The sequence below is a fragment of the Peromyscus maniculatus genome, chromosome 1, assembly GCF_049852395.1.
Source record: "Peromyscus maniculatus bairdii isolate BWxNUB_F1_BW_parent chromosome 1, HU_Pman_BW_mat_3.1, whole genome shotgun sequence".
Taxonomy (NCBI): Eukaryota; Metazoa; Chordata; class Mammalia; order Rodentia; family Cricetidae; genus Peromyscus; species Peromyscus maniculatus.
Window position 1 is genome coordinate 141,190,293 of NC_134852.1, and position 23,190 is coordinate 141,213,482.

A 23,190-nucleotide genomic window follows, 5' to 3' on the forward strand; every position below is an offset into this window, starting at 1 on the left:
GGCCGTGGAACAAGCCCCAGTGTTGGCCTCTCTGGGTCTGGCTGGAATAACACAGGGTGACCCATCTGCATCAGGAATCTGAGAATAACTCAGGTTCTGCTTTGTGGGTTGCTCTGTCACCATCTTACAGTAGCTGAAGGCCATTCCGGCTCCAAACACGGACTTTTTTTTAGTTCTGTTCCCCAACCAGGCCCTTCTTAGAGATTCTATAAGATCCATATTAGAACCTTATCTTTTTTAAAAATAATTTTAACTTTCATATAGATTCTTTTTCATACAGCATATTCTGATCATGGGTTCCCTTCCCCCAACTCCCACTTACCCAAATCCACATAGAATTTGAAAGTGGAATAATAACTTTAATCCCAGCACTTGGGAGGCAGAGGCAGGCAGATCTCTAAGTTTGAGGCCAGCCTGGTCTACAACAGAGAAATCCTGTCTCAAAAAACAAACAAACAGAAAAGTGGAATAATACCCAGAAATGCTTACACTTCAAAGCCATAACTTCTCACCTTTAGAAAGAGAGTCATTTGGCAGCCGCCCCCTTCTTCTGACCCCAAATAGTATTTCCCCCAGTCGTTTTCTTTCCCCTTTGCTCATCAGGGCTAAGAAGGTTGGGGAAGCTGCCCCTGTGTCCTGGCGTCACCCTTAGTCCACGCAGGTCTGCTGGTTTGGGAGACTATTGTGCGGAGGCAGAGCTCTTAGGTACCAACCCTCCAGGTGGTCAGAACCCAGAGAGGAAGCTGTGTGCCCATAGCCCCTCCCCAGAAGGCTGGACTGTGTACCCTGGAGCAGAATCCGCTATGGATGGCTGCCACATCCTAAGCCACTAAGTGCCCGGTGTCTGCAGATTTATCTTTGTGTCAGTTCCTTCTGTCTGTCTCTCTTCTTTGTCTTCTTGTCTTAGGATGGTTGAAGATGTGATGTCTGTGTGTTCTCTGTTGTAAGTAAATTTCATGCAATCTGCCTCTTGCCCCTCTCGTGTGGGGCTTCCGCCTTGCTTCCGCTTGCTACCCCTCTCCTTTCGTCTCTGTGGTGGCCGCTGCGTTCCTGTGTAGAGCTTGGGAATGATGATGGGTCGGGGCTCCCCTGCCGTCAAGGTTACTTTTCTGTTTCACCCCGATTAGCATGAGCTGCTGGGCTGTGCAAACATGATTGATTAGCCAGCAGCTGCCTGCCTGTCCGCAGTGGAACCCTCCCCTGCTTGGTGTTTTTGTTTTTTTTCTTTGTGGGGGTGGGGTGCGTATCTTCATCTGAAATCCATCTATGGGTTTTTAACTCCTCATTCCATCCTTTTGTTGTAAGTTGGGCTGGCGGGTGATTGCTTTCAGTAGCAGGATGCTTTCGTATGAAGCACTGCAGGAAGCCTGGGGCAGAGACTGCCGTGGCTGTTTCTTGTTACATTATGAGGCATTACCATTTGGGCTCTTCCAAATTCATGCTTGCAGAAATCTGAGGGGATGTGGGATCCTCTCAGCATGGAACCCATGGCTGAGAACCATTGCCAGCATGCCTTGGGTCATGTTCTTGGCTACTTATGTCTAGGCTGGATATTAACATGTCTCATCTATGGGTAGCCCCACCAGGCACCAATGCAACTGGCCACCTGTGTGCCTCTAGAACAGCATACCCTAGCCAGGGCAGAGCTCAGGGCTCTCAATCTATGTTCCTTTCAACCTTCCCTTACAGGGGAAGCTGACCTGGACCCAGGCTTCTGGCAGCCTCCAGGATAGCATGGAGTCTCCCAATTCTGTCCTACCCCAGCAGCCGCCTTTTAGTATTTTCAAGTCATCTAGCACCTATGAAAGTTATATATTTATACGCATGAATAAATATATACCTTATGTTGGGACTGGACTGTTTTATGGCAAATACCATAAATGCTGTAAATAACCATTTACAGCATTTTCTTATATTCAAATGCCATTGTTGGAGTGTTTTATTTGAGAGTACACAAGGAAGGAACTTGGGTATCGGATTTCTCTACTTACTTAGTTAACATGGGAAACGGAGGAGAGTGATGAGACTTTAATTGAGGGACCCTGCCTCCTCCGTACCTGAGCTCTAGCCTTGCCTGGTCCTAAAACCATACTGGGGAATGCTGGAACCAGGAGAAAAGGGCCAGCTGTAGGTTGAGGGTGTTCATTTTTGATTATAGAAATGACCCCCAGAGCATGGTGGCTCATGGACTGAATAGTACTGCTTATGCCAAAACCATTCCCTTTCTCCTGGGGTCAGTCTGCCCCACCTCCGTTACCTTGTATGAAGGAAAAAGAAAGGGAGAAAAGAGTATGGAATCGTGTCCATTAACTGTGCACAGCCACGGAGAGGCCTAAGACACCATCTTCCTGGGCTCTGCCTTTAGTCAGAATCCCACCCAGAGTCTCTCAGAGCAGAAGAACCCATTGCGCTCTGTGTTCCTGGGAGTGCAAAGGGCCCCCCGGGTCCCCACAGGATCCAGAACTTTTCTGTGTCTGCGCAGGCTCCTCTGGCTATTCATTAAGAGCTGCGTCTCCTTGCCCATGTGAAAACTGGATCCTGTTAATTAGTGTCATGAGCCTGCGGCCCCTCCCCCAACCTTAGCTGGCTCAGAAATCAGTCTCCTCGCCGCAGGTTTGCTGTATAACAGTAAGAACGGTTTGTTAAATTTAGCTGCATCTTTCTGGGTCGGCTCTCCAAAATGGCTTCTCGGTAAAGGTTTCCAGCTTGATGGATCTTCCCCTTGGGGGCAAAAATAACATCAGTTACAAAGTCAGAATGAGCTGTTGGGTAGGTGGGAGGCTGGGCGGTTGCCGGGTGCTTGGGAATGACCTGTGACCCTGTGTTGTTTACCTTTCCCATTTTATTTACAGTGACACATTTAGGGTGAAGAAGTCACCAAAGAGGTCTCCTCTGTCTGATCCACCTTCTCAGGTACAGCACTTCCTTGATCCCTTGAGCATATTACATTGCTAATCGGGGAGTTAACACACACACACACACACACACACACCATTCATGCACTTGTGTAACACACACATGCATATACACACTCCTGCACACGTGCACATACACTGTGCACACATGCATACATGCACACCAAAAAACAGGCATAGCAGAGTTTTCCTTTTTTCTCTTTATGGTGTGGAGTGTTTTGACCTCCCCCTCAGTTTGGTGGAGATCAAGGTGTGTGCTATGAGGAATTAGTTGAGAATAAGGGCAAGATTTTATAGTGGGAATTCTTCTAGTCTCTTCTGGCCATTTAATCTGCTGAGAACTTGCATCAAGTTGAGAGGGTCTTTTGAAATCAATGGACACAGAGTGAGAAAATGTGCAGGAAACTTGACTATCAGGAATAACAAATTATGCCATCAGAGTTAGAGTGGGAAGAGGAGGGACACTTACCCTCAAGAAGCTTGGGGCTAGAGAGAAAGTTTAGTGATTAAAAGTACTCACTGCTCTCTCGCTGAGGATCAAAGTTCAGTTCCCAGCACCCACATGGTGGTTGACAATTGTCAGTACAAGGGTTCTAACACCCTCTTCTGGCTTCTGTGGGTACTGCACACACATGATGCACATACATACACACAGGCAAAAACACTTATACACATAAAATAAATCTTTAGGAAAAAGAAGCAGGGCCTTGAGTTCATTATGAGTCTCTTTCCCTCTTGGTGGTGTTTCTAACAATCTCATGTCTTCCACCCTCCTCATAGACCAAGGAAGGTAATCCTCAGGCAGGCTTGCTACCATTCTGGGTTATAAGACAAGGTGATCTTCAGATCAAACCCAGCTTCAATTGCTGACTGTTGGGCAGGGAAAGAACATACCAGGACCTTAGCTCCAGGGATAGGAGACTTGAGGTCCAGCTGTAGCTCTCCCCTGGGCTCTCACTAAAACCCCTTCTCTTCATCAGGACTTGTGTGAGGACTCTTAGACAGTGCTGATGATATGACTGTAAAAGAAGCTGGAATCACCCAGATAACCAAGACAGAGACTTAGTTATTGTTTTGTTTTGAGACAGGGTCTCACACTAGCTCATGTTGGCCTGGTACTTACTGCATAGCCCAGGCTAGCCTCAGTCCCTTGAGTGTTGGGATCTCAGGGGTGAACCACCATACTGAGGCTTTTTGTTGTTGTTTTCAGTGCTGGGTATTGAACCTAGGACTGTGCACATGCAAGGCGAGCACCAGGCCATGGAGCCACATCCCCAGTCCTTGGAGAAAGGGTCCATAGCCCAGTCTAACCTCACACTCCCAGCAGTTCCCCTGCCTCAGCCTCTCAGATGCTAGGATTACGGGCAGGAGTTACTATGTTCAGGGTTGTTGGTTTTTTTTTTTTAAATTAACTAATTAATTTTGATAAACCCATGGTCGCTCCCTGAAATCAACCATCAGTAAAAGAGATCACTAGAGGAAAGTTTCCTCCAGGAGCACTGTGGATCAGAGCCCCAGGGGAGCAGATGGAGGGGTTTCCTTGGTTTGAGGGGCGCGGATTCTGAGACTGGGTGAAAGAAGAGGCTGTCTCCTCTCCTCACAGGACTCCACTCCAGCTGCCACGCCGGAAGCACCCCCAGCCATCTCTGCAGTGGTCCATGCCACAGATGAGGAGAAGCTGGCCGTCACCAGCCAGAAGTGGACATGTATGACAGTGGACTTGGATGCCGACAAACAGGACTTCCCACAGCCCTCGGACCTGTCTAACTTTGTAAATGAGACCAAATTCAATTCGCCCTCAGAGGGTAAGCAACTCGGTGGCCAGCCAGACCCACACCTTGCCTTGGAGAATACTGTCGCTAGGGGGCAAAGAGCCAGGAAAGATACTTGCCAGCCAGGTAACCATTACCCGTGTGACAATCTATCTGCACACCTCCCGCTGAATGCAAAGCTAAGGCTTGAGAGCAACTGTCCCCTGGCCACATGATGCCTGCTGAGAACCACACTGGCCCCTCTAACCCAGATCTGAATCCCCACTTGCTTGTCCTTGGCTGTATGGCTTAGGATACCTTCTGTAGTTTCGAAAGGCACAGCACCAAAGGAACATCAGTCACACTGAACTTTGTAAGTCAACTCACCCATGGGTCTTTTGGTGCCATCCTTGTTCATATCCCTCACAGATTGGTCATACAGTATGGCCACAGATTTTTTTTTTAAGATTTGTTTATTTATTATTATGCACACAGTGTTCTGCCTGCACGTATGCCTGCAGGCCAGAAGAGGGCATCAGGTCTCATTATAGATGGTCATGAGCCACCATGTGGTTGCTAGGAATTGAACTCAGGACCTCTGGAAGAGTAGCCAGTGCTCTTAACCGCTGAGCCATCTCTCCAGCCCCATGGCCACAGATTTTAATGAAGCCTGGAGGCAGATGGTTTCCCCAGGTTTGCGAGTGAGAACTTGGGGGATTTGGGAAGATCCCAAGCACTTGTCTTATCTGCGTGTCTTCCTTGTGCTGTGTTTTCAGTCTCTGCTTCCTCTCATGTATCTTAGGGCTGGGGTGTACTCGGTTGGTAGAGTGCCTGCATGAAGCCCTGGGTATCTCCCCACTGCGTAGATTCTAGGTGTAGTGGCGCACACCTGTCCTCCCAGCAGGCTGGAAGGCAGAGACAGAACCCAGAAGTTCACTCTCCTCCCCGACCTTTGCCTGTCTCAGCCTTTGCCTGGATATTCCCTCCTTCCCCTGCTTGCCTGTAATGCTTAGTCTGGGGGCTCTTAACACCATGAGGAAGATGTGTGTGCAGTTCTTGTTCGTTACTGGGGAGTTTGTTTACTGAAGGCCACGACTCTGATGCCTTTCCGTCCCCACCCTACTCTGAGCATCGTAGGAGCTGAAGATGGGTGTGAGATAAGGAAATGCAAGGCCAGGTAAACAGTGGTGTCAGCTCAGTCAGTTTGGTCTTTGCAATAACCATCCCCTGCGTGAAGTAGAGGGACCTGGGAAGGGAGAGCAGCCTAATGTCACAGGAGCAGCGAGGACATTTGGACACACGCATCTCACGTCCCACTTTGATACCGTCTCCAGTTCCCCCACTGCCCCCCCCTACTCTTGAGCTAGATAAAAACAACAGTAACAACAACAGCAACTCTAAACACCAGAAAGAAGCATTTAGCAACCAGCTTGAGCTCGGTACCGAGAATTAAACACATTTGATCTGAGAGTGTGTTGATCGTGTGCTAAAACAGATCACTAAACTTTTTGGCAATTGTTTCTGCAAAAATTCGACAAATAGGGAGGGCTTCAGGAGATGCCTCGGGAGTAAATGTGCAAGTGTGAGGACCTGAGCTCGAATCCCAAGAACCTCTGTGACAGCCTGATGCCCTTACAAGTGTCTGTAATCATAGCACTCCTGCAGGGAGCTGGGGCAGGGACAGGAGACTCTCCAGAGGCTCAGTGGCCAGAGAGCCTGCCATGTTCATCTGAAGAAACAAAACAAGAAAGCCCAGTCAGTAGAGGGCAAGGGATGACAACCAAGGCTGTCCTTTGACATCCATGCATGCACTGTGGTGTGCACACACCCACATTCAGAGAGAGAGAGAGAGAGAGAGAGAGAGAGAGAGAGAGAGAGAGAGAGAGAGAGAGAGAGAGAGAGATTGATTCAGAAGATAGGCATACTGTGTCCTTAGAAAATAGCAGTAAAGATTTGGCAAGCGACGGATCAGTTTTAGCCATTGTGTGGTAGAGAATGTCGACGTGAAGACACCATGGCTGTAGGAGGCATTGGCCCTGCTCTAAGTACCTCTGTAACCACCCTGGATGGAGAAGCTTCTCATCAGGTCTTCCCTCCTGTTCTTTCAGTAAGGACACATTCAGCACATCAGACATCTGGGGGTGCTGATGTGACCCTGGAATGAATCAGTCCAGGGCTGCAGCTGCAGTCTGAGACTTGGTCTTAGGGAAGTCACCAACCACAGGAAAGGGAAACGTTGGGTTAGACATCGTAATTACTATTTCAGCACACATGCACAGCGATGGTAATTCCATAGAAGAGACGGGGAAAGCAGGGACTATCATTTTGCACACAGGGCTTCATTTCCTCTGAGCTCTGTGGTAGATCCTGTAGCCCCCCACTTGAAGACTGAGGAAACAGGCCGTGCACTGAGAAGGCCTGGGGTGACTTGTGCAGGGCAGATCTGCCTGGTTTCATAGTTCTGTGCTGCTGTGGTGAGAATAGACCGGGCTCCCTGCCCTCATTTGTAGGATGAGGGCGTGAGCTAGTACCGTTCCTTCCTACCTGGGTGTGCAAGTAGCACTGAAGAGCTTCAGGTTGTCTTTGCTGTTTTAAAAACCCCAGAGGGCCATAGGTTAGCAGTTACCCATGGAGCTGGAGTGCCCTGTTTGCGGTGTATGCCACCTGAACTGTGTGGCCTCCATAACCTTCCAGTGATGACACACTCTGCTTGAGTTATGAGCATGCTCATCTGTTTAATGAATGCCCTTCTCTTCTGCACTAGAGAATGTTAGGCAGCCTGTCTCTGGGACCTCGCCTGCCCAGGAGACCCTGATAGCAACTGTTTTTGTTTTATTTTATTTTTGATTTATTTTTATTCATGTGCGAGTGTGTGCTTACGTGAGTTTATGTGCATCATGTGTTTACGGGTGCCCTTGGAGTCCAGAGGACATTGGATCCAAAGAGCTGGAGTTACAGGTGGTTGTGAGCTGTCCAGTGTGGATGCTGGGAACTGAATCCCATCCTCTGGGAGAGCAGTGCGCATTCTTAACCACTGAGCCATCTCTGCAGCCCTGAGCAGTGCGCATTCTTAACCACTGAGCCATCTCTGCAGCCCTGAGCAGTGCGCATTCTTAACCACTGAGCCATCTCTGCAGCCCTGAGCAGTGCGCATTCTTAACCACTGAGCCATCTCTGCAGCCCTGAGCAGTTGCTTTGAGACCCACAAATCTTCATAACCACTTGGTGGCCCCACCTCCCTATACACAACGGTATCTGCCCCCTCTTCCCACATCCAGCAGAGGGCAAGTTGTCCATCTGGGTAGGCACCATGGCTGTCTTATGACAGAGACTGAGAAGGGGACAGGAAAAGGTGAATATAGTCTCTTCATCCTTCTCCAGGGCCCTTTGTCCATCTCCTCTTAATAAAACATCACTTGTGTTCAAAGAGAAATGTAGAATGAGCAATAATGTCTGGTCATCATTCTTCCCATTGTGTAACTAATTGTAGGCCTTTTTGTTATACCTTGTCACGTTATCCACGACAGTGTGGCACTTTGAGTTTCATTTCATTGTTGAATCAGCAGGGACAGAGAAGTCCAGTAAGCTGACCTTGCTGATCTTAGAAATGAAGACCCTTCATCTCCTGCCAGGGCACTTCCCTTAGCAAAACTCTAGCAATTAGATTCAGGAAGACAGTCAAGACCTCTTGGCTGTGTGATGCCCTGGTATGAGGTCATTCTCCAAAGTGGCCCTTGGATACGAGAGGATTCTTTAAAAATAGCCATTGGCCTCTTCAGTGTGAAATAGCCCTATCCTTAAGTGACTCCGCCTCCCCTGAAGTTGTATAGACATGTGCTACTCGGTACCAGTGGTGGAACTGTTCCTAGTCTGCCACCTACATGTGTCCTGGGGTGAGAGGGAGCTGCTTGACTTTATCTGCATGCCTACTCTGTGAGGTTTAGAATTTAAAGCAGATGAGACTCCCTCCTTTCCTCCCCCTCTTCTTTTCTTATACTAGGAATTGTACCTAGGGCACTGTACCTTCCAGGCAAGCACCCCCACTGTACTACACCCCTAGCCCTCTTAATTTTTCCCATTTTGAGACAAGAGTCTCCTGACTAAGTTGCCCAGGCTACCTTTGAACCTAACTCTATAGCCCAGGCAGGCCTTGAACCCACACACTCTCCCTAACTGGGATCATGGGACCTCAAGAGAGATCCCTAAAACTGGCTTTGGCAAGATGGTCTATCAAAATGTCAGACCTCAGCCCTGAAGCAACCAGTAGAACTGAGGGGAATAACAACTTAGGAAGGAGCACTAGAGGAGTGTTGCCTGTCTTGGGGCTGCTGAATTCACAGAGGGGGGACCGGTACAGTACGGTTCCAAGATGTCACTATGCTGTGTTATCTTACATGGTGCAGCCCTTGAGAGTTAGACGAAAACGATCCCCAAACACCTGTGCCTTCCGATCTCAACACAATGGATGTACTGGGGTCTGCCCATTGCAGACCTGTGTGTGGACACAGCTTCATTTCCTTGGAACTCATTCACATTTCTAAGGGCCAAAGCTCCTCCCAGCAGGAAGCATACAGGCTGTCTGAAATTGCTGAACTGTGCCTCGATGGAGGCTGGATCTGAAGACTGTAGTCAATGATGGACCCTAAAAGCTCAGCCCACCCCGTGCTGGGCCAGGTCTTTCAGTCTTCCCTTGGTACTTAATCTCGCCTATTTGTTGTTTTCAGAGCTGGACTACAGAAACTCCTATGAAATCGAATACATGGAAAAGCTTGGCTCCTCCTTACCCGTGAGTTCCTCCTATACACTGGCCTGGCGGGGACTCCTGTGGGGTCTCCAGCAAGGCTGCACAGGGTCGTTCAGAGTTGTCTCCTTACACAGAAATGCCACTCTCCATCCCTAGACTCATTGCTCCAGGTCTTGGAACTCTAGTCTGACCGCCTTACCAGTAACTCTTGTCCCTTTTAGCCATACATTGTATAGTCAGTGCCCATATCCACTTGCACTCTCCTGTAGGCCTTGATTGTAGAAGGACTCTCAGGGGTTCTGAGCTACAGCCCCTGCTGTGGCCTCTGCTCGTGACCCTCCTGCCCAGCCAAGAAGAAAGAAGCTTTGTTGATTCTGGCCAAGCCCATTGCCCTGTCTCTTTCTTTGGGGTCTGTCTCAGTTACTTTGCTGTTGCTGTGATAAAACACCATGACCATTTCGGGCTTAGGGTTCCAGAGGATTAAGAGTCCATGATAGCAGAGCAGAAGCACATCTTGAACCACAGGCAAGAAGCAGTCTTTAAACTCTCAGCAGAGCTCGCCTCCAGTAACACAGCTTCCTCCAGCAAGGCCCCGCCTCCTCAACCTTCCAAACACCATTAACCTGGGACCAAGTATTCAAATGCCCAAGACTGTGGGGGACATCTCATTCAAACCCACCACAGGGCCTCAGTGGCCTTGCTCACCACTGGGGTCAGCATGCTGTCACTTCCCCATTCCCTTGTGAGGACTGAGAGCGTAGCTGGTGAACTCCGCATCCTCAGCACGGGTGTTTGCCACTGTGGCCCATGAGCACTGAGGGGCTGAACAGGGCACGTAGCAGTACCAGAGGGTTCTTCCCACCTTAGGTCTCCCTGGGTCCTTCTCTCCTACCCTCCTGGCCCTCTCCTAGTCACCTCCTGCTTTCTCCTCTCTTCCGGGGGCTTGAGAAAGCTGAGGCTTGCTTGTTTCTTGTTGACAAGTACTTTCTTGACTTGAGTGGCGTACTCAGGCCACTGTTCCTGGCTAATGCATGTGTACCTTTGATTCCTGCAGCAGGATGATGACACTCCGAAGAAGCAGGCCTTGTACCTCATGTTTGACACCGCTCAGGAGAGCCCCGTCAAGTCTTCTCCCGTCCGGATGTCGGATTCCCCAACTCCGTGTTCGGGGTATGACTTCTATGATGGGAGAGTTGTGGCTTAGGTCAGAGGCCCCCAAGTCCTTGTATACCTTCCCGCTGTTATTCTGACTTCGTTCCATTTGTGTGTGTGTGTGTCTGCAGGTAGCCCATAACTCAGTCTGTCCACAAGGGCACAGATGCATCACTTCTGTTTCCAAGGGCTCTTTGAAAAAGGTGAAACAGCTGACTGGCAGTAATAGACACACACACACACACACACACACAGAGCCAGTTCACACTCAACTCTATTCTGTTGTCGGTCCAATAGTGACAGTGTGGCACAACACTGAAAGCTTAAGTCTCTTATGCCTCAGTTTCCCTACGTGTAAAGTGAGAGGAATTAATGAATTCCCCACCGGTACCTGCCGGTGGACATTTCTCTCAGGGTCCAGAATAGACACTATCAGCAGTGAAGAAATTAATCTGAGGGTTATCAAAAGAATCGAAGCACAGTGAGCTCTTTAGGCCATTCCCTTTATTCTTCTAAGTCGATTCCATCTGCACAGCTTCTTTTCTGTCCTCATACTTAGCTCCTCTCTGTCCCTTCTTCTGTTGTTCTCTCATCGTTCCCTCTGTCCCTGAACTTTCCAGTATATATTCACATACAGTCAGCAATCCTCCGGCTGCACTGTTTTCTGGTAGGGTGGGGGAACTTCACTGGGTTGCTAGGCAACCTGCATCACAATGTGTAGTATTTGGTTAGTAAAAGCACTTTTGCTCTGAGTTAATTGCACAAAGGGGAATCTTAAGAACCAGGAATAGCACCTGGGTTGAGATAAAGGAGGGAGGGTAAAAGCTTAATTTGCACAAGAAACGAAGCTTGGCACCTGTCCTCCGCCTGCCCGGCCTTGTCTGCCCGGCCTTGTCTGTTGTCTCCTTGGGTCAGTAGGAATGTTTACCTTATGTCAGTAACTAGCAGATGGCCAAAACACCATCCCAGAATTGTAAGCAGTAAATCTCTTGAATTAGGGTCTTGTGGAAATAAACTGGGGTGGAGGTAAGGAGTTAAGGATTTAATTGTTAGTGGTTATTTTCTCTTATCTATAGGTGAGATGAACTAATGCATATCTATCTACAGTCTGTCCTATCTCAGATGAAATACTTTTTTTTGGTCCGGAGAATGGCCCTGGCCAGATGTTTGCTAATGAAGAATAAACACAGCTGGGGAATGTTGTCCAAAACACCCCAAATGTGTAGGGGAAGTTGTGCCCAATAAATGATCAGTCACACTGTTAGAAGTTCTTGGGAGAGGAAACAAATGGGAAAGCTACAATAGCACACAAGAAATTCACTGCAGGAACAGCTGATACATTAAAAAGCCAGTATTGCCGGATGGTGGCGGTGGCGCACACCTTTTTTTTTTTTTTTTTTTTTTTTTTTACCGAATACCAAATGCCTTTTATTGAAAGAGGGAGGAAACCTTAAATACAGGCTTACAGCACAATGGAGGATCCCCAGAGGGCAGAAGTTTGCTACCCAATGTTCTATATGCTGACATCTAAGCTGTTTACACCAAATGCAGGATACACGAACAACGAACCTGGTGATCGTTCAGTAAGAAGGAAACCAGGAGGGAATCAGCATAGGGAGGACATCTGGTCAAGGTTGGCAAGCAAGGCAGCAGCCACTCACAGTGGGGGGCCGGGGCCCACAGGTCCCCCCTTTTTACTAAAAAATGAGCTTCTGACTTAGGTTGCATGGGACGTCAGCAGGTCACCTTACCCGTCATGGAGACACCTGCCCAGGCCACACAGGTGCTCTGGCTTAGGTTGATGACCACCCCCAGGCATTACCTGTCTCTGAATACTCATTATCATACAGACTCAACCACATGAGCTGTAGAGTAACTGCTGCCAAAGATCTCAAAGTGGTGCTGAGCTTGCAATCTGTGAAACACAGAAAAGACCAACAGAAGTCCTAACCCACCCATAAGCCAGTAGGCTAAAGGCAATTGAGCCATTCTCTTCCTTAATGAGCCTTACTGCAAATTGGAGTCCTTATAAGGTGGTATCCCATGGGCAAGTGGAACTTGAATTTTATAAATTTTACAACTTTCAAAGGTGGTGCACACCTTTAATCCCAGCACTCGGGAGGCAAAGCCAGGCGGATCTCTGTGAGTTTGAGGCCAGCCTGGTCTACAGAGTGAGTTCCAGGGCAGGCACCAAAACCACGCAGAGAAACCCTGTCTGGAAAACAGCCAGTCTCACCAATATGCTGTGAGTTTCGGCTTTATCCTCTGGAAAAGCCCTTGGCTCTTCCAAGTATAAGCTTTGCCATAGTCAGCCGAATTCCTGCTTCATATTTCTGTGGCTCGCAGCAAGGAATAAAGTGACCTCTAGGGATCTAGGGAGATAAGAGAAGACTGTTAGTCCCCAGAGCAGTCAAGGGGCAGACACAGGGGACCTGGCTTCTAGGAGACAGTGTATGGAAAGCCTGTGTCATAGTGCCTAGCACATGTAAAGTGATTGACAGACATTTCTTGTTAGTGTGGATGTTAATATTTGCATGCGCCGGTGTCCACGTTCTGAATGGTGTACACCCTTTGATGGGGGAAATGTAAAGCATTGCTTGATGCCCTTTAGGTCGTCCCATCCATCACTGGATACCTGCTCAGTACCGGGCCGGATTGGAAGCTCTTGTTTTGGTCTCTCCGACGTAACTGTAGGCCCTACAGGCCAAACTCTGTCCACATGTTAGGTGTTAGTGCAGCGATGTCTAACTAGAGATGATGCCCTCTCCAAGAGTGGTCCCCTGTGGCAGGCACTATGTGGAGTGCCTTGTGTTTATACAGCATCTTACTTCATCTTCTCGAAGGTGCCTATCCGCTTTCTAAGAAAAGATGTGATACCCAGTCTCTTCCCTCAGAATGCACAAGCAAGCAAGTGGCCGGTCCCTAAACTCCGGAGGAGCTCAGTCCCCTTGCCAAAGGCATCTGTATCTGTTCTTCCCTTGTCTGTTGGCCCTTAAACGTGGCTGGACTGTAGCCTGCCTCTAGATGGATGGCCCCTGAAGACCTGGCCTTCGTCTCTCCCTGGGCACTGACTTGGAAGTCTCGGGTTTTGTGGGATGTTTTCTCTTTCGTGAGAGCTTCCCAATAGACTTCAGCAAGTCTCCAGGGAGAAGGCCCTAACGACTGACTTTTTTCCTCAGGTCGAGTTTTGAGGAGACTGAAGCCCTGGTGAATGCTGCAACCAAACTCCAGCACCCTGTCACACGCGGGCTGGCCTCCAGCCAGGAGCCTCTCTTGCAGGTGCCAGAGAAATCCTCCCAGAAGGAGCTGGAAGCTATGGCCTTGGGCACCCCCGCAGAGGCGATTGAAATTGTAAGTGTTGCCTGAGGGACTCTGTGAGTGAGCCCTCTAGTGCTGCCATTCTTCACCTGGCTGTGGGGCCCCACCCTGGCCCCTAGACCACAGCAGTCAGCCTAGGAGACCCTGCCTCTCACAGCGAGGGAAGGGCCTTCCTTTCTCCCACGATGGCTGTACAGTTAGTTAGTTCTCAGTCAAGTGCTTGATACGCTCGGGCTTGTTTTCCATTCTTCTCTCCCTGGACTGGCGGACAAGCTGGAGCCGTGGTCAGCCAGCCCCTGCCTCTCTAGCCTGTATGGCAAAACAAAGATGGGGAGGGGAGGGAACATCCTCCTTTGGGGGACCAGCTATGTTTCTCTTGGGTCTCAGTGACAGGAGATTTTCCTTGCTCATGGTCCCGGACTTCAACTTACCCTCTCCCAAGACCTCCAGAAGCCTTGCAGGACCCGTAGCCCTGAGATGAGGCCTCATTGTCCCCACTCCCTACATGTTGCGTGTGCTCGCCCTAGAGGGTGTAATATCCACGGGAGGGTCTTCCACATGTCTTAAACAAACCAGCTTGGGTCAATTATATATATTTTTTTCACCTCCCTCCTAGCAGTCATCATACAGTTTGAAACTGTTTGATTTGGTGTGTTGCTTTTGCTCTCTATCAGGCAGTTTGATCTGTCTCATGCTACGGACATTTGCAGGGCACCTGCTGTATATGCGGCAGTTGGATGCCGGGTTGGATACTGGAAACACAATTAGTGAACAATAAAAGGGTCTAGATGTGAGTCGGTCTTGCATATAAATACTGTGGCAGGCTTGGCCATGGTTCATCTCCTGCAAAGTTGCCTTCTAATTTGGAAGTCTTTCTAATCTAGGAGGAGTTACCTGTTTGTTTGAAATCGTCTTTTCACTATTGAAAACGGTCCTCACTCAAACCTTACTTTCCTTGATATTTGTCCTTGGTGCTGTTTCTTTGATGAACTATGTTGGCGTTTGAAAACCCATCAACTAGCTTGCCTCCCACCCATGGAGATTTTCAAAGAACAAAGCAGTGGTTATGTGGCTTCCGCTGCTCTGGCTAGGAAACCAGGGTGACATGGGCCTGGGGAGGGAGGGCTCCTGAGGCCCTGCTTCTGGGAGAAGGGGCGGGGCCTGCCAGTCTCAGTCCCAATGGCAGTGTGAATATCGACCACTGAGTGATGTTCTCTTTAGCCTTAATGCAGCAATGTGCAGTGTATGTTTGTGCGGTCCTTGCTTGAAATCAATATCTTTCTACTCTCCTCTATTTTCCATTTTCCTCTCGGCCGGCCTTCAGACAGCTCCGGAGGGTGCCTTTGCCTCTGCGGATGCCCTCCTCAGCAGGCTGGCCCATCCTGCTTCTCTCTGTGGTGCACTTGACTATCTGGAGCCTGACTTAGCAGAAAAGAACCCCCCAGTATTTGCTCAGAAACTTCAGGTTTCTGTGTGACCTTTCGGGAGTTTGTCCAAACCTCAGTAGAAAATGAACCCCTGAGCCAAATTGAGCTGAGGCAGTACTTAATGAGGCAATACTGGGAATGTTCCAGATGAAGTGTTTTCCTCTCAGACACTGATATCTGTGTATGCTATAGCCAGGGTGCAGAATTAGATAAATTGTGTGATTACGTACCGAAAGGACTCTTTTTATTTGTATTGGGAAGTTGGTTCCAAGAGTCATTTTCCTGATGTATTTATTGATAACCCCACAGGCAGTTTATGATTTACTCACTAAACAAAAGGTATCAGGTCAAGCCAAGCTGTTTAAATACGTAAAACAATCCCAAATTCCCATTGAGGTAACATCTGGAACCAAAACGTATCTCTGTAGCGGAAATTTGACAGCTTAATTTGCTATTCCCTGGACTAGGAAGCAAGGCCGACCTAGAGAGATTATTAACAGGCATCTGAGAGATGCATGGCCATTGACAGCAAGCGCTGGTCAACTTTTTAAAAACAAGGAAAGAAAGCAAGAAATACTGTAGAGTTAAAATTGCCGTCCTGTTTTGAAAATCAGTTCACATTTGACTGCATGATATTTCTTGACAGACCTTCAAAGGGGTAATTTTTTTTTTCAAAAAGGAAATTAACCCCCCCTGTTTCATGATCTGCTGAGGTGTTGGTTGTGAGAGAAAGCTGAGCGTATGTTTTCCCACAAACACCTGTCATATGCATTTATGTGGCACATTCATTCCTGGATGTGGAAACCTTCTGTCTGTCTTGATGCATTTCCCTACGGTTTGCTCACCCCTACCCCTCGGGCAGGAGGAGTTAGAGTTTGCCATCATGCGGATAGAAGCCCTGAAGCTGGCCAGGCAGATCGCCCTGGCTTCCCGCAGCCGCCAGGACACTAAGGTACCCGTTTGCCGCTGCGGTGCACTGCCTTCTGGGAATGCTGTGTGTGCCACGGGGTCCCAGGGCTGCTTTGCTAACCACTGGCCAGGCCGGCACTGTGGGTGTCCCGTGAAGTGTGATTTCTCCGAAGCTAAAAGTATAACTCTTACACAAACACACACCGAGCACATGTGTAGGGATGAGGTCATGCAGCCAGGCAGAGGGGAGTGTGAAAAGCCAGTATAGAGCACAGGGGATAAAAAAGGCTTTGAGTGAGGTAATAGACTAGCTATATGTAAAACTGGTTAGTACTGGTTCACTAGGACCAGAAGAGAATCCCCCTTGGAGTTACCTTTTCCTGTAGATACCCTTTGTCTCTCTATGGGTTAAAGTAATTTGTAACGTTTCTGTTTTCTGGAAGTTTATATCTGACTTTACTGAGAGTCAATAATAAGTAGGAGGTGAGAACAAGACTTGCTTCAAGACATGGGATGATCTAGGTGAGGACAAAGAGACACAGCAATAAGACGTGATAAAAAATAAGTAATAAGACACATTGATAAGACGTTTGGAGTCTTCCCGCCTGGCCTCTAGGCTTAGAGTAATAATTCTTAACAGTATGGTGATGACATGTAGGTGGCATCTCACCCTCAAGCTGCCCGTGAGCTGTGGCCTCAGTCCCATTCCCTCCCCCTCCCAGAGTTGGGCAGCTCAGTGAACTTGGCGTGTTGGACCAGGGCTGACCCCCACTTTGTTTTGTAGTCTGAGCCTTGAACGAGCTCATGAACCTTGCTGAGCCTCACTCAGTTCCTCCGTCTCTGAGATGAGGCTGGTTTGCCTGTGGTGGAGAAGGCCATGCTTGTGGACAGCAGTAGCCTTGCGCCGCACACCTAACGTATACTGGTATGCAGTTAGCCAAAGGGGCTGCTGTTAGCTAGCATTTTGCTTTTGTTTATCACCTGGATATTCCACAGCGCCTCTCCTGGGAAAGCAGAGCTAAGTCTCGCTTTACAGACTGAGAATCAGGGCCGCATATCCAGAGTTCGCCAGCCTGTGGGGCCTTGAACTGGGGTCACCAATGGACCTGCCTGTTCAGCTCCACTTCACAGACTAGGTCATTTGCGGAGGACCTCCCAGGTGTGGAATAGGAACAGAAATCCCAAGAGCCCACTCATGGCTCACTCTAGCTAGAGCCCAAATCAGGTCCCCTCCTGGAGACAGGAAGTGGCCCTAGTGTGAATGTCCAGACTAAGAAGAGTGGAACACAGGTCAAGGATAAGAAACAAAACTCAGAGATGTCTTTGTTCTTATTGCCAAAGTATAAACTTGAGCTGAATTGCCATGAAAGGGAGGTTTCCAGAAAGCACCAAGCCCCGAAGACCCTGTTCCCTACCCACCCCCACAACCCACCTCTGCCAGACTGATTTCTTAAATCTTTGCAGAGTAACTTTAAGATAGAGCGAATTGCCTAAAATTTGACCATTGTGGGGGCTCGAGAGATAGCTCAGCCGCGGGAGTACTGGCTTTTCTTCCAGAGGACCCAGGGTTCAATTCCCAGCAACCGCATGGCCCCTCTCTGCCTCCGTAACTATGAGTATGCAGATAGAATACAGTGGCTGTGGGTCCAGATGCCCTTTCTGCCCCAGAGTCTCAGACGTGAGTGATGCAGTCCCATTTTCCATCAATCACTCCAAGTCTGAGACCAGCCTGGTCTACAGAGTGAGTTCCAGGACAGTCAGGGCTACACAGAGAAACCCTGTCTAAAAAAAAAAAAAAATACTTAGGAGGGATATAACTTTGAAGGAATGAAAATTCAGAGCAGCTTTGAAGTGGATGTTGCTAGGTCCGCCTCCACAGAACTGCAGCAAGAACCTCTGTGTCCTCCTGTTCAGAATCAGTTAGAAACGGGGTAACATTCCTAGGAACTAGGGCTCTGGTGTTGGGCTGTGGCTTGCTTTCTTTTTAGTTTTTAATTTTTTTTTTTTTTATCATTTTTAAAACATTCTTGGAGAATGTCATATGTGCATACAATGTATTTTGATCATGTTCACCCTTCTAATCCCTCCTGGTTTACCCCTTCCCAAAGTCACGTTCACACACCTTCTCCCACTTTATAATTGTGGAAAAAAAATTTTTTTTCATACAGTAACTTCCCCCTCCCACTTCCTCCGGGCTGTGGCTTTCTTATTCTGTTTCTCCCACTTGCTTCTGCTGGAGCTGAGTTCCATTAGTCCCCCAAGGATCAATACATTATGCAGCAGCCCTGAGGTCCATACTCAGAAGTTCTTTCTCTGGCCTTCCAAGGTATGGGTAGCAGGGTGTGTTGGCACATTTTGCATGCATGACAAACTGATCGTGATGGCTAGACCTGTTGGCCTTTATTGATAAGGGGGCCCCCAAGACGAAGATGGAAGACGGGAAGATGTGTTCAGGCAACCTAGGAACGTGATCATACAAATAGCAAACTTTAGGTTGGGAACGGTTCCCGCACGGAGGGCAATCCTGTGCCCTGTGCCTCAAGAGACCTGGCTTAGATGAGCAGGTGACCAGGGTTGACGTGAGCTGGAACAAGAGTCGGGTTGGGATTGCGTTTATTGTTGTCCAGCAGTGCGGCATCTCGGCAGGGACAGTGTACTGTGGACAAGGAGCCCAGCATCTCTCATCTGCTCCTTCCTCTCACAAAAGTCACTCCTTCCCTCCACCACGAGGCACGTCCCTGGAAGCCACAAGAGCAGTCTGAAGACGAGTGACAGAGGACTAGTTGGTGGGCTTCGGTTTGCTCTCCAGCTTCCGAATCTGTGGTTGTAGCCTATACTTTAGCCTCGGTGGCTGATTCTTGACTTGGTGGGCTGGCACAGCTGGATGAGGTCTGGTTATGATGGCTGCCATGGAGTGGGACTGAGGTGTGGGGCCAAGTGTCTCACCTGTGCTTGCAGCTCCCGGGCTGGGGAACTGTCTGCTGTCAGATTGGGATGGATAGCATCTAGCCAAGGTCCTTCTCCTGCCTGGTTGGTGCCACGTGGCCCTGATACCTCCTGAGACCTCAAGCTTTAGCTTGGTTTTCCTGGTCCCTGGCCTCACCTGTGTGGCCCTTCCTCATGGCTTCCCAAGCCTCAGATTTGAGTTTGCTACTGACTGCCGTGGGGACAGTCATCTGCCATGATCATGATGTCCCGGCCCCAAACCCTAAGGCCTAGCAATAAGAAAAGGTCACAGAGAGAACCATGAGCCTGGGTACATGATGGGACTCCTGCCTTCAAGGCCAGCAGGAGGCCGGTGGCCCAGGAATCTGAAAGGGAGATAGTGACCTGAAGGACGGCACAGTTTCCAGGACTGAAGACAGCGTGAAGGATTGAAGGTGGCAGCCAAGATCTGCCTTTGGAATTGTGACCGTGCCACAGTTTAGTAAGAAGGATTCTGGTGGCTTTTCGGGCTGCGTGAAGCAGCAGGTTTAAGTGCGAGAGATATGAAGCTGGGCATAAAAATAACTGACCTTAAAATATTAGTGAGAGACAGGTCTTTGATTTCCCTTGAAAACATTCATGGCTGAAAGGAAGAACCAAGGTGTAAGTCCTGAATTCATTATCCCACAGATAACTGGAGGGGGCAGGGAGTCAAAGTGGTCCTGAAACTGTTCATTCCCCGACTGAAAATGCCACGTGGTTGTGGCTGAAGGATGACACCCAGGGTCGGATGCCTTTGCATCCATTTAGGTATCTCTGTGTTTATTTTTTTCATCCCGTCCTTGTTTTACAAAGGACACCAGGCAGATCGGCCATCTCTAATGTGTTCCTTGGTCAGATTTAGCTCCTGCCCTGCATGATGCAAAATTCATTTTCATTATTAAATTATTTTTCTCTTGCACTGCAAGGAGCTGCTTTACTTTGAGGCAGAATAATCTCATTTGGGAAAACCTTTAGGCCCAGCCTCGCACATCCTGCATCCGTCTTCAGAAGTTTCAAACTGAGTTTAGCAGCTCCAACATCCCGTTCATTTTGAAATTTTATTTTTTTCTCAGATTTTTAAAAATTTACTTTATGTGTGTGGGTGTTTTACCTGCATGCATGTATGTATGTACACCATGTGTGTACCCTGGTGCCCACAGGGGCCAGAGAGGGTGTCAGATCCTCTGGGACTGGAATTACAAAGTGAGCCAACATATGGGTGCTAGGAGGAGAACCTGAGTCCTCTGGAAGAGCAGCTAGTGCTCCTAACCACTGAGCCATCTCTTCAGCACCCGCCCACCCCCCATTTTTTAAAGAGCACACTTAAAAGTGAAAAGAATAGGGTTTGTTGTTGTTTTCCCTTTTTAAGTTCTCTTCATAATTTTGTGTTTGTGAGCTTTTCTAATTACAACTGTTGAGTGGTGATTTCCGGCTGTGATTTTCCAGTTACCACTGGAACATTTCCTTCAGAGAAGTAGCATTGTGCAAACTATTGCCCTTCATGCAGATCCTCTGCCCTGCCGCCTAGGGGCATTTTCTCTCCCGAGGGATCCGGCTGTCTGCTGCTAGGGGCTGGCAGCTTGTGTCTAGGTAGATGTCCTAGAAACAGACTTCCCCGGGACCAAAAACTGAGAAGGACATTCATGGCATCCCATCTGACATATAAGCGTAGACTCTGTTCTGGTTGACCCGGTCTGTGTGCTCCGGGTTCTCACAGCTGATCACGTGACTCTCTTGAAAGTAAGCCCAGGCATTTCAGGGCAGGCATGACCAGTGAGATTCAGGTGATCCACGAGTGCCATCTGAGGGTAAGCCCAAAGTCTTGAGGGTAGGCCGGGTCAATGAGTCACTTGAGGGTTAGTCAAGAGGACTTACGGGCAGGCAGGGACAGTGAGCAGGTCACAGCAGTTTTCTTCCAGGACAACTAAACTATTGTGTGCACCTTGCATGTGGACACTAATGGTCCTAAATCGTCACCTCCAGTCCTATCCATTGCTCTCCCACCTGCATTTTCTACCTCCCTTCTTTAGACCCTTAGCCCTGGCACTACAGTGAGGAGAGGTAGGGCTCGCAATTCCTGTGTTTATAAACATTCTGCTCCTGGGCCTTCAGCGCCACCCCTTCCCACCACCACTGATGCTTCCCTTTTATCTGTGTAGTTCTCAATCCGCACCCTCCTGTCTCCTCTCCCCTTTCTATAAAACGGAGGGGTCTGTTCAGTGCTCGGTTTGTTCTCCTAATTCTCCTAGGATGGAGCAGTCCACTCCGCCCTCCGGGCCACCATCACCTACCTCACACTGCAGCACCGACCTATACTCTAACTAGGCTGGAAGCTTCCTTGGCAGCCATGACCGCACCCAGGAGGTTAATGCATAGGACTGAGAGTGCTTGGTTGGATGTTTTTGTTGCCGTGGAAATAGGCTGACAAGCCTGGCCGTGCTGGTTGACATTGCTCCTAACACTGTGTTTCAACTGTGTTGCAAGCTGCTTAACGTTCTACGTAAAGGAAGAATAGCCATGCACCCCTCCTCGCCTCGCTGCGGCTGGTGCCTGGACCCTACAGAACTTGAGAAAGCCGCAAATGGTTTTCAGTTGGGTCGGGCAGGACATCACCTTGCTTGCTTGTAGGCTTCATCAGGAAATGTAGAAAGATAATTGTCGTTGACCCCAGCTTTCCTCTTCACTGTTATACAGCAGACCTAATGGCACCATCTCTCAAGCCCAGACAGAATAAGGTGGACAATAGCAGGTCTCGCATTTTGTGCAGATTCACATCTTTTTCAGCTGGGCCACGTGAGCACCGCCAAATTTAAATGTGTTCAAAAATGATCTAATCTTCAGCTGTTCAAAACTAGGCAACGTAGACCAGCATTCAGAATCAGTCCCCAGCAACACTTGATTTTGGAAGTGGAGCCAACAGAATAATGACCTGTCTTGACTTACAGTGCCTCGCTGGCTCAGCCTCTGATAAATGGCAGTGATAAGCAGGCTGCAGGCAGGTGAGCCCCCAGGGTTCCTAGTTACAGAGGCTGCCATCTCATCAGCCCCTTTGTGTGCCTGAACGTGTACAACATGAAGGCTTTCCATCCCCTGGACCTGGCATTACTCCATCCATGAGTCCTTGCATTATCTCGTATTTTCAGTGTTCTTTGTTTCAAAACCATGCAGCTGAGCGGGTGAATGCGGTTCGCAAGGCCATGCCTGCAACCCTGTCTGTCATGCCATTAGTGGTGACTGTTCTGTTTCTTTCTCTCTCTAATGAAAACAACATCCACAGAGGGAAGCTGCTCATCCAGCAGACGTCTCCATCTCCAAAACTGCCTTGTACTCCCGCATCGGGCCCACCGAGGTGGAGAAACCCCCTGGCCTTCTGTTCCAGCAGCCAGACCTGGACTCTGCACTCCAAGTGGCCAGAGCAGAGGTATGAGACCTGTGGTGTCAAGGGCCATATTCTTGACCCCGGGATAGGGTCCGAGTCTGCCAGTTGTCAGCAACCATATTTACCCATGATGCTGCTTTTTGGAGACAGACTGTCCTCGAAACACTGCAAGCTAGCTGGGTGGCACACCATGGCTTTTGATCTGTCTAGTTTCCATGCTAACGGGCATGGCTGACATGCTGTAGAAGACACGTTACTCCCCTGGGGGCCTCAGGGAAAGTCTTTATTTCTCCTGCTTGGAGAATTCTCTGGATGGAATCCTGGTTTTGTGTGAGAAGTTTTCATCCCATGTGTATGTGATGTGTCCTGGCTTTGGTGAGAACTGAATGCTTCCTCCTCTCCCCGACTCTAGGTTATCTCCAAGGAGAGAGAAGTCTCAGAGTGGAGGGACAAATACGAAGAGAGCAGGCGGGAAGTGATGGAAATGAGGTCAGTGGGGCTCAGCATTCCGGCTGCCCAGACGCCGCCGTCTGTGGCTTCCTGGCAGTTCATGCTGAGGTGCCCTCACCCCCAGCAGGGTCTTCTGTAGAAGATGTTCATTCTTCATTAGTATTCAAGGCTCATATTT

The 23,190-nt window shown here is 48.9% G+C and overlaps 1 protein-coding gene across 17 annotated transcripts in view; it reads left to right on the forward strand.

The window, feature by feature from the left end:
* The window catches only part of Tacc2 (transforming acidic coiled-coil containing protein 2), a 218,500-nt gene that overhangs the window by 183,131 nt on the left and 12,179 nt on the right, over positions 1–23,190 (forward strand). For 7 of the 17 annotated variants that reach the window (XM_076553746.1, XM_076553760.1, XM_076553742.1 and 4 more), the window contains 9 exons: positions 2,853–2,913; positions 4,519–4,813; positions 9,391–9,452; positions 10,465–10,580; positions 13,742–13,913; positions 15,205–15,345; positions 16,170–16,259; positions 22,461–22,604; positions 22,975–23,051. In XM_076553746.1, coding sequence (XP_076409861.1) covers positions 2,853–2,913; positions 4,519–4,813; positions 9,391–9,452; positions 10,465–10,580; positions 13,742–13,913; positions 15,205–15,345; positions 16,170–16,259; positions 22,461–22,604; positions 22,975–23,051 — 1,158 coding nt within the window. Of the gene's footprint in view, positions 1–907; positions 944–2,852; positions 2,914–4,518; positions 4,814–9,390; positions 9,453–10,464; positions 10,581–13,741; positions 13,914–15,204; positions 15,346–16,169; positions 16,260–22,460; positions 22,605–22,974; positions 23,052–23,190 lie in introns of all 17 variants that reach the window. The other 10 variants (XM_076553770.1, XM_076553783.1, XM_015995876.3 and 7 more) reach the window with 7 other exon arrangements.